This window comes from Bubalus kerabau, chromosome X (assembly GCF_029407905.1).
Source record: "Bubalus kerabau isolate K-KA32 ecotype Philippines breed swamp buffalo chromosome X, PCC_UOA_SB_1v2, whole genome shotgun sequence".
In the NCBI taxonomy this organism is placed as follows: domain Eukaryota; kingdom Metazoa; phylum Chordata; class Mammalia; order Artiodactyla; family Bovidae; genus Bubalus; species Bubalus kerabau.
The window spans coordinates 148,332,644-148,343,946 of NC_073647.1; the positions used below are offsets into that span (position 1 = coordinate 148,332,644).

General features: G+C 41.7%; 1 protein-coding gene across 1 annotated transcript; it reads right to left on the bottom strand.

Annotated features, from left to right (window-relative positions):
- Nucleotides 1-348: 348 nt before the first annotated feature.
- LOC129639500 (epidermal growth factor-like protein 6) lies at nucleotides 349-10,938 on the bottom strand. The gene is made up of 4 exons (XM_055564652.1): nucleotides 10,713-10,938; nucleotides 8,533-8,625; nucleotides 4,631-4,750; nucleotides 349-1,326 (listed from the first exon to the last, which is right to left on the bottom strand). The coding sequence occupies exons 1-4, from the start codon at nucleotides 10,738-10,740 to the stop codon at nucleotides 1,097-1,099; spliced, it is 471 nt and encodes a 156-aa protein (XP_055420627.1). The 5' UTR covers nucleotides 10,741-10,938; the 3' UTR covers nucleotides 349-1,096.
- Between the last annotated feature and the right edge of the window lie 365 nt (nucleotides 10,939-11,303).

Here is an 11,303-nt window from a genome sequence, read left to right on the forward strand (position 1 = left end):
ATAAACATCCAAAGCTTGCATTTTACGAAAGAATTATTTCATGAGCAACCGCCTCCAAATCCTGTCATATTGTCCCAAATCAGAAACACGGTATCTAAAGAATGTACTGATACATAAACCATGGGTCAGGTGGAATGAAGCCATGATGCAACTTAGGAGACAAGAGGCTTCCTTCCTTTGCTGCCATGGAAAGTCACATCACAGAGGGGCTGACAGTTATGCTGACCAAACCATTAAGACTCACACTTTGCCTTAACTTTCAGATGTCAAAACAAGTAAATTTGGAACCATCATTATTTTGAAACAGTGGTTAAACAAGAAATTTGGTGCTGGCTTATTGTTCTTTTTGCATTCTTGATATAATTAACGAGTAAGTGTTGGACTGACCAAAATTATTTTTCAGGGATCACTTTCATGTACATCAAGTTTCTCCTCCAATACAAATGGCACTCGACAAATCAAAGAGGTGGGTGAACACTTGGATTCATTTGGTCAAGAATTAGCCTTGACATAAATCTGATTTTACTGAAGAGCACGAAACCCTGTGAATTTAATTAAATAATTGCCTGCTCTCAAAGAGCAGAACCAAAATTTTAATTTATGCAGACTTCTATTAAAGTGGTTAACTGATTTAGGATCTATTTGAGTGAGATTTCTAAATGTGATTTATCAAGTTATGTATCAATACTTTTACAGTAAGTAAACACCAACCACCTCAACTGAAAAATATTTCTATTGTAGTCCAGAAGTTAGAATATCAAATCATAGTGCTATTTGCTTGCTTCCATCAAAAAAGATTAACAACTCTTTCAACATTCTGTCTGGTTTGACATCCCATATTACTGCTATGTGTTAACTTGGTCATAATATTATCTATCTTTAGTGCAATATAGTTAAATACACTAAGAGTGTATACAACTTGGTGGTTGAAGTAAAAAGTGCAGGGTAAATACACAAAAATAAAATTACTTGTATCTTTTTCCATTATGGCATCAGGCAACCCAACAAATTATAGAAAAGTGTTTCCTCTAGCACAGCAAAGTGCATCTAGAACATTCGTGCTATAAATGTTGTCATGGAAATGGACATAAATCTGTCATTTCAGGAACTTTCGATGTCTAGTCAACAAGTAGGTTGTGACGGAAGAAAAAGGAGGAATGGAGTAAAGGGAGAAGTCAGGGGAGGAGGTAGCTCCAGATACTCTACCTAGACAAGCTCTTCCATTGGGGGCCAAGTGGAGGCCCGGAGATGGACACAGACAGCGTGGCCCCTCTTCCATGTCTTTACAGCTGTACTGGCAGTTGGTCATGGCACACGTCCTAGAGTCTGTGAAAAGAGGTACAGGTTAGCCTTTTCCCCAGAAGATGATAAAAAATGCTCACTAAAGAATGATCCCTGAGACATGAAATGTAACATGTGGAATGGTATCAGAGGATAAGCTTCATCATCTGAGTCCCAGATGGAGATCCAAATGGAATCTGTGCAGGGGTGGTGTCTTGTGGGCCCCCTGGTTGATTCTGCTGGCCAATGCATTGCACCTGACTGTCTTTAGGCAGAGCACGCACCCCTGAGTCACCAAAGATGGCATCTCTCTCTCTTCCTATACAAGATCCTTTACGTCACCTGGCTGGTCTCTACTACTGGCTGAAATGCACCCTCTGATAGAGATAATTCATTTGAATAAATAGGGTAAAAAAGTGCCAAATCTACCCATCTCTCCATTCATATCTAGCCTCCTTGAGAGTCACTCAAATCATTAAACCTTGTCTTTTAGGTGCATATATTAAAACACACAGCAGATAAGGCTGATCAGCTACCCAAAAGCCATTCCCATTACTGAGGCTGAAAAGCCAGTTACACATCTTTTTCCTAGCTTCCCATGCAGCAACAAGGGAGTGGCCATATGATTCTGTTATAGCCAAAGAGATATTAAGATAAGTCTGCTGGGGTTTCTGGAAAAGATGCTGCTGCATGACAAAACGGATGGACACAAAAGAGGCGTTTGTTTCCCGGCATCGCTCCTTTTCCCTTGGTCTTGCCTACCTTTGATGTGTGTGTGATATCTGGAGCTAGGGCAGCCATATTGTGACCACAAGGCCACAAGCATGAGGATGAAATCAATACCCTGAAGATGGCAGAGGCGGAGTCCTTGCTGACCTGTTCTGGAACTGCTTGCCTCCAGCTTTTAAAAGTAAAGATAATTTAGTTTGATTTTTCTGTCACGCATTGCTAAATAGACCATGTCTCACAAAAACACATATCCCGAGTAGGGTTCCAGTATATATGGATCAAAAGTGCCTATAACAGGGGAGCACAGTGAATGTCCTCCCTTTATACACCCTCATCTATAACATGCCAGTCAACCAGCTGGACGAAAGAGACTGCAAAGTGCTGGGTAAATAAAATCAGCATCCGTGAGAGACATTCAGGGCCACCTGGCCACTGGAAGCTATAAACAGGGAAGCAGAGGCAACCCTCATATGTATAGTAATAGACAAAGAGGGTACCAGGACAGACACACAGGCCACGGTAATGTAGCAAACACTGACCAATGGTTATATTTCTAGTTTATTCCTTTTCTCTTTAATTGTCTCCTTTCAAAATTAATCTTCAAAATTTACCTCATTTTATTCTTCCATTTGGAGAAAGATATCTTTTTTGGCACTAAAAAGGCTTTCGTGGAATGTTTCAGAAACATCCATTAGCATATATCTTTTTTAAAATGTTACATGATGACTAGAAAACCCTGGACAGTTGTTCCCAAGGGGCTGGGGGGTGACGGGGGTAGTTCTGGCAAAGTTCTATTTGGTAGTGGTTACATGGATGCTGACTTTATAAGGATTCATTAAGCTACGTGTTTGTTTCTTGGGGGTTTCTGTTTAATGTATAACAAATATTTTTTAAATATACTCAAAAAAAAAAAAAAAGACTCTCTGAATGCCTGCTTTATTTCTTAAACATGCTTGCTAATGGAGACTCTAGTGGTGTTGGGGCATTTTGCCAAGTGGAGCCAGCAGCTCAAGGGTGAGGCAGGGGTGGGGGAAGTGAGCTATGCAGGAGCCCGGAGTTTACAACCAATGGAGGGAGAGCCCAGGATAGGCTGGGGAGTCAGAGGACCCTGCAACCATGGGAACTGGCAGAAGGCACAAGCTGCAGGCTTGTTGGGGGTGGCAGGGCAGATGGATTTGCTTTTCAGCTGCAACATAAAACCTGAAAAGACTTCCTTCTCAATAAATGAATGGATATAGACATTTAGGCCCCACAGGACATGGATTCTCTTTATCAGAGAAGGGCTTTTCTTTCCAGGAATGTGAACTGGAATGGACTTCCAAAAAGAGTCACTAATCTTTGAGCGTGGGACATGAGAAAGGATAGCTGGTGGGAAGAACTGATGTCCTGAGATGGAACTGAGATTTATCACCTTGCTGAAACAATATGCTTATATTTTCAGTATGCTTATTTTTTCATGAAGAATTGAGAGACTCAATGTATCTTTCCCCACGGTTAGTCTTTTTATTTAAAAACAACGAGGCCAGAACAGGCAAATCCAAAGAGAGAATGCAGGGCTGGGGTGGAGGAGAAGATGAGTGGAGAGTGACTGCTAATGGGGACAGGGTTTCCTTTTGGGGTGATGGAGATATTCTGGACAGTGTGATGGTTTGCACAACATTGTGAATGTATAAATGAAATTAAAAGACGCTTACTCCTTGGAAGGAAAGTTATGACCAACTTAGATAGCATATTCAAAAGCAGAGACATTACTTTGCCAACAAAGGTTCGTCTAGTCAAGGCTATGGTTTTTCTTGTGGTCATGTATGGATGTGAGAGTTGGACTGTGAAGAAGGTTGAGCACCGAAGAATTGATGCTTTTGAACTGTGGTGTTGGAGAAGACTCTTGAGAGTCCCTTGGACTGCAAGGAGATCCAACCAGTCCATTCTGAAGGAGATCAGCCCTGGGATTTCTTTGGAAGGAATGATGCTAAACCTGAAACTCCAGTACTTTGGCCACCTCATGCGAAGAGTTCACTCACTGGAAAAGACTCTGATGCTGGTAGGGATTGGTGGCAAGAGGAGAAAGGGACGACAGAGGATGAGATGGCTGAATGGCATCACTGACTCGATGGACGTGAGTCTGGGTGAACTCCGGGAGTTGGTGATGGACAGGGAGGCCTGGCGTGCTGTGATTCATGGGGTCGCAAAGAGTCGGACACGACTGAGCGACTGATCTGATCTGATCTGTGAATGTATAAAATGCCTGAAGTACACTTAAAATTGTCAAAATGGTGAATTGCACAATATACATATTTTACTACAATTAAAAATAAGTCCTAGAAGGAGGGAATATATATATATATATATATATATATATATATATATATATATATATGGCTGATTCATGTTGATGTTTGGAAGAAATCAATACAATTCTGTAAAGCAATTATCCTTCCATTAAAAAATAAGTAAATTGAAAAAAAATGAGTGCACAAAGATGTTTTAGTCTACGGTGATGTGAGAGTCTTTGGGGTGGATGTTTCCCGTCCAATAACTTAATTTAACTTTGCCCCAAGCATTAAATGGCAAAGGTCAAGCCTCTGGATTGACTGAGAGCAGGCCAGCTGTTGAAACTTACTGGAACATGTTGCGTTCGGCAGGAGCATGTGGCTGCTGAGGCAAAAGCACTTGTAGCTACTGTGTGTATTCACACATCTGTGTTGGCACGGCTGGGGTTTGAATCCACACTCCTTCACATCTGCAGGGGGCAGTCAGGAAATGGAGAAAGGTGAACTGAAGGAGGAAACACCCAGATGTGGAATGGGGTTGGCCTCCCTGGATGCCAGCTGTGGAGGTAGGTACAAATGGTGGTGACTCGCCTCTTCTCCGACCATCATTAAAGCGTTGGTGAGAATGTGGACCAAACTGAATCATCTTACACTGCTGAAGGGAATGCAAATATAGGCACAACCACTCTGGAAAACTGTGTGGCAGCTAGATACAGACACTCATGAGCCAGCCATTCCACTCCTGGGCAAATGTCCAACAGAAACATGGGTACATGCCCACCAGACTTCCCTGGTGGCTCAGTCAGTAAAGAATCCGCCTGCAATGCAGGAGATCCGATTTCGATCCCTGGGTCAGGAAGATCTCCCGGAAAAGGAATGGCAGCCCACTCCAGTATTCTTGCCTGGAGAATCCCATGGACAGAGAAACCTCGTGGGCTATCACAAAGAGTTGGACATGACTGAGCAACTAAACCACCAAAAAATCTCTTGCTAAAATGATCACAGTAGCACTAATTTGAATTGCCTCAAACCAGGAAGAATCCAAATCTCTTCTCCACAAAGGATGGATAAATGACTTGTACACTCACGCAATAGAACACTGTACAGCAGTGAGGCTGAGCAAACCACAAGTACAAACAACTGTGCATGAAACTCACAAACATGATCCCGACTGGGAGAAGCTGGACACAAATGCGCACACTGAAAACCAGGCATGAGTGAAAGAAATGAAACAATCCAGGCACAGTGACTCTGTGGTGTGAGAGACAAGGTACAGTCCCTTGTTGGGGGCTGGGGGCAAGTGATGGAGGGGAGCATGAGGGGTTTTCAGGGAGGCTAAGTTTCCATTTCTTGATCTGAATGCCAGCTACATGGGTGTTCTAGAGCATTCATGCAGTTGTACATTGTTGACAGGTGTACAATTTTGTGTTTCCTACGGGAATGAAAAGTTAAAACATAATCTAGATACTGCTGCCTTTAAAGCTCTTCCAGGTAGTCTGTGACAGATGCCAACAGCACAGTCTCCTTTCAATTATTATTTTGAGCGGCCTCATGATGGCCAAATGGCCTTGTCTCACACCTTTCCTGAGCGAGCCCTGCTAGGCCGCTATTACTAGTGGTCAGGTCACAGGACAGTATTTAATCCCATATCAAGGTGCTCAGAGGACGCTGGTACACAAAAAGGTTACAAAAATATGTATATAGATACCACATTTTAAAAATAAGCATAGGAAAAATTGCCAAGGGAAATTCCCTGGCATTCCAGTGGTTAAAACTCAGCATTTTCACAGCTGGGGTCTGCATTCTATCCCTGGTTGGGCAACTAAGATCCTGCAAGCAATGTGGCACAGGCAGGGGAAAAAAACCTTGGGAGACCAGGCTCTACATGTTTATAATGGTTACCTCCTAGGAAGATTGAGAGGGGCTTTCTTCTCTGAGCTTTTCAGGGTTTAAAACATGAAACATGAAACATTAAGAATGAAGTAGCTTTTATTAAAATAAAAAATGATACATAAGGAAAAAAACTTGTAAAGCCATCATGGGTTTTGTCTTTGGTCACGTGGTGATGTGGGTGCCATATGTCATAACACTCCCAAGGCAGATATCGAAAGGAGAAAAGAACCAAATTCCATGTAAGACCAAAATTCAGCACAGTAACAGGTAAAGGCCATTCTGGAAAATAAGTAAGTGGCTGCTTTCACCTCTGAAAAGAACCTTACATGGAGATTTTTCCAGCACATTAGCTGGACACTTGAACCCCCTTGTCCACTGCCAGTCCCCTGTACACTACCATCTCCTGTATGGATCCTAACTGCTTCAAATGCATGAATCAAATAATGCTGGTTGGACATAACAGGAAAGCCAGGGATATTCCATCACTTGGCGCTAAGTCAGAAGTGTCTCTTGCAAGAAGCATTTTGGGGAAAGACATCAGTTGGGTTGAGGCCTGTGGCCATCAGTGGATATACATGGACTTTGATCAGGCGACCCTGGGGCAAGGAGGCTGTGGGGAAAAGCCAGACAGTCCCACATCTGAGCCACTGGACACTCCCTCAAAGTGAATACTTTGCCAGGACTTGAAAAGCAGCATGAAAAAACACCTTCTCCATTCCAACTCTCTTGAGAAGGTATCTTGGTACAGAATCCAAGACATATGGAAAACCAGGTCTTCTGGTGGGAAAAGCTCTTCTAAGGGACATGGTTGAATTATTACTTCTGAGAACATGGCTCCTGCCGCACTTCCCTCAAGCCTTGTGGACACGGTTCTAAGGAGCCCCTTGGCGGTGCTGGCCCCCGTCCTGGGGTGGGGACAGGAGAGCTAGAGTCTCCTCCCTGAACCTGCAGGTCTGCCAGCACAGAGAAAGGCTATGTGAACATGTGGCCTTGGCAGTGAGCTGGGGGTGGGGGCACAGAGTGGGGCAGACCCCTGGCTTTCTCTGGAATTCCATTCTCCCTTCTAGAACCCTGGCAGGGCTCTTTCCTAAGGGCAGCTGAACTGGATTTTCTGCTTGTTGCTTAACTGTGTTATAGAACTGGGGACCCTTTCTTAATTAGCGCAGGTTTCTTGGTGCCTGGGCTGCTCCACACTGTGGACATCTGGGGCCACATCACCCTTAGCGGGGGGCTGCCCTGTGCACTATAGATGTTCAGCTGGGCTCTACCCACCAGATGCCAGTAGTAACCCCTCCAAATGTCTCCAGGCTCCGCCAGATAACCTCGGGGTTAAGACTTCCAGATTTATCAAATAAAAATACAAGATGCTTGGGTAAATGTGAATTTCGGAAAAATGACTAATATATGTTCAGTGTACATATGTCCCATACAATATTTGCAACATACATACACCATAAAATTATTTATTTTTTATGTGAAATTGCATTTGAAAATAAAATTTAAATCTAACTAGGGATATGTATTGTATCTGGCAAGTCTTCCTAAGGGACAGAACTGGCCACCTTAAGAACCACTGTTCTTAATATTATAACTGGTTTAATATCTTCAGATAAACAGCCTATGACAAAAGTCATAAATTGCCTTTCAAAATATATAAATTACAATAAAAATATGCATGTCATTCAACCCAACAATTCCATTTTTAGATAGTCACCCTATAAAAATACTCAAAGGTGCAAGGATATGCATAGGATAATGACTGATATAGTGCTATTTGTAGTGGCAAAACGTTGAGGACAACTTCTATAATAGTGGTTAAAGTATTTTTACGTAAAGGACACAAGCATTTGCTCTAGAGACTAGGATACAGCCTTAAAAATTATGAGACAGCTCTCTGTGTGCTGACATGCAAAAATGCCCTTGAGAAATATCCATATTTGTAAGTATAACAGAAAAGAAACTGCAGAGATGGAGGTCAAACTCTTAGCTATGGGTGGAGGATGGACTGTGGGTGTTCACATTCACTTTTTAATTTCTATCCTTTTGTTTTGTTGGATTTTCTTAAATAAAATATATGCATTGCTTCCTTAGCTTAAAAAAACAATAAACATTATTGTTCAGAGGAAAAATAATGTTTTTCATCTGGCATCCTAACAAAAGCATCGGAATGACTTTGACGTTTTTCTAGAAGAGATTGATTGAAAAATCTCATTCTGAAACCACTTTCATTTGAAGATCGGAGTTACAAACTACAGAATTCTGAGTGGTATACTGTGTCCCAAACACCACTGCACTGCCTGTGTTGATTCTGAAAGCCCTGGGGTAGGTCTGTATCACCACCGTGGTCTCTAGTACTGACCTTGGCTGCAGGTTTTCCCGGTGTATCTTGGAAAGCATCTACATTTGTTTGGTCCCACACACTCACCAAACTTGCATCCAGGTTCACACATAGCTGTCGAAAGAAAAGGTATTTTGACAATTAAAGAATAGGAGCCAATAGGTATATGAGAAGATGTTAAACATGGCTAATGATCAGAAAAAGGCAAATCGAAACTACAATGGGGTATCATCTCACACCAGGCAGAATGGCCATCATCAAAAAGTCTACAAATAATAAATGCTGGAAAGAATATATAGGAAAGGGAACCCTCCTACACTGTGGGTGGGAATGTAAATTGGTGCAGCCACTAGAGAGAACAGTATGGAAGTTCCTCAAAAAAGGTAAAATAGAGTTGCAATGCCACTATTGGGCATTTATCTGAACAAAAGTTTAATTTGGAAGGATACATACAGGCACTATCAACAATGGCCAAGACATGGAAATAACCAAAATATCCACTGAAAGGTAAAAGGTGAAAAAGACATGATACATATATACAATGGACTATTACTCAGTCATGAAAAAGAATACAATAATACCATTTGTAGCAACATGGATGGACCTAGAGAGATTATCATACTAATTAAAGTAAGTCAGGAAGAGAAAGACAAACACCTTATGATACCACTTACATGTGGAATCTGAGATATGAGACATATAAACTTATCTGCAAAACAGAAATGGACTCACACACATAGACAACAGACTTGTGGTAGCCAGTGGTAAGGGAGGATGAGAGAGGGCAGGACCGGGCGTTTGGGAGTAGCAGCTGCAGGCTAGTATTTATAGGATAATAAACAATAAGGTCCTACAGTAGAGCACAGGGAACTATATTCAGTATTCTGTGATAAACCATAATAGAAAAGAATATTAAAAAGGAAACATGTAAATATCATGTATGAAATGAGTTGCCAGTCCAAAAAAAAAAAAAAAAAAAAAAAAGGAATACAAATATATATATAACTGAATCACTTTGTTGTGGAGCAGAAATCAACACAACATTGTAAGTCAACTATATTTCAATAAACAAATTAAAAAGAACAGTCAGCCCAGTGAAATGCACACGTGTTGAACTTAGCCGCCTTCTGTGTGGCAGAGAAATCCATGGTGACATACAAAACAGAGGGTGATCTGCTTTCTCTCCAGTTTATTTTCACCTTGAAAATTCTGAGTAGTGCTTCACTTCTGAACTACATCACCGGCCCCCATCTCCTAACCCCCTTCACCCAACAAGTACAAGTTGACCATAACTTTGCCTAGCACTTCCACACCTCCAGTGGCATTCAAAGAAAAAAAAAAACCTCCTACATCACAATTAGCCAGTTTTGTATGTAAACACAAAAGATTTAACGAAAGGAATATGACTTGTGAGCTGGAAGAAACTCCAGAGTTATACTGGGCCAAGGGCCTTCTCCCTCTTTCTACTGTTTTTTTTTTTTTTTTTTTTTTTTTTTTTTCCCTCTCTTCTGTATTATTTCCCAGTTTCTCTTTTGAATGATCAAAATTTTTACATTCTGTGTGTTATCAGCCAAAATGAACAAAGCACAGGTTGGAGGCAGGGAGACGCTGCCTCCGGTCCCGAGGATGGGAACCACAAGCATGATGGTGATGGCAATCGTGGTGGTCATAGAGACATGCCAAAGGCAGGATTTGGTTGTCTGTTTTATCCACTTCTGTATCCAGACATCTGACACATACTAGGAACTCAATAAATATTTGTTGGATGACTGAAGTGGCAGGAGAAACAAGGATGGGATGGGTAACAGATTGGATTAGGCAAGAAAGCATAGTCAAAGATGGTGGAAAGTTTGAGTCTGGCTCATAAGGAGGAGACAGAGAGAAAATGCTGTGGATAGGAAGAAAGGAAAATGGGAGAGCCCAAAGACATAAATGGGAATGAGAGAAAAAGCAATGAATGAGAGAGAAACTAGGCAGGTAGGGAATCCTGGACTCTCACATTTTCTGTATCTACTAGGAGTCCCAGAAACAGCCAGCAATAAAGACAGCTAAGAAATGGACAGAGAAGAAATAGGAACACCAGAAAAAAAAAGAAAAAGAAAAGAAAAGAAAAAAACCCGACCTGTTCTGGAATAAACACCTTGGGAAGAAGATGTGTCCAAAGCCAGAAGAATCAAAAGAAGGAAAAGGTTGAAACAAACCTGTTGAGCCTGGTGTCCAGAATTTCATTGGTGACCTTTGATAAAAGGTCAGTTCCTTAAGTAGATTTAAATGAAGTCAGGAACTTAAGACAATTTAAAATTCTTCATCATTAGGTTCCTTGTGTTTGTTGTTGACTTCTTCCTGCAGGGAACGTATTCACTTGCAGTCTTCCCTTGGTAACCCCTTCAGTGTGACTAGTTTAGTATTCTGATGCTCTTCTGTGACCCTTATTTGAAGCTCTGTGAATTAGGTAGGATGCTTCGGTGAAGTTAAATGGCTCAACTGGCAATTCACACCCAAGGCAGTTTATCTTCTCCCCAGTGACCTCTTGATGTGCCAGGAAATGAGAAAATGAGAGGGGAGTTGAACTAATCATCTATAACCCTTTTATCTGATTCCATGGTGGAATACCTCTCCCTTTTGCTCACCTAACACTACCTCAAATATCAAAACCACCCAGTTCAACCAACCAGATCCCTGAAACAGCTTTGTTGTTGTTCAGTCACTCAGTTGTGTCCAACTCTTCATGACCCCATGGACCACACACTTCCCTGTCCTTCACCATCTTCCAGAGTTTGCTCAGACTCATG

Bases quoted from the DNA above. Each gene is read 5' to 3' on its own strand.
- LOC129639500 (XM_055564652.1), bottom strand. From the start codon at position 10,740: ATGAAATTCTGGACACCAGGCTCAACAG. The intron at 8,626-10,712 runs GTTTGTTTCAAC...TTCTTTCGACAG, and splicing joins CTGGACACCAGGCTCAACAG to CTATGTGTGAACCTGGATGC. The intron at 1,327-4,630 runs GTAAGTTTCAAC...CTCTTTTCACAG, and splicing joins GCCGAACGCAACATGTTCCA to ACTCTAGGACGTGTGCCATG.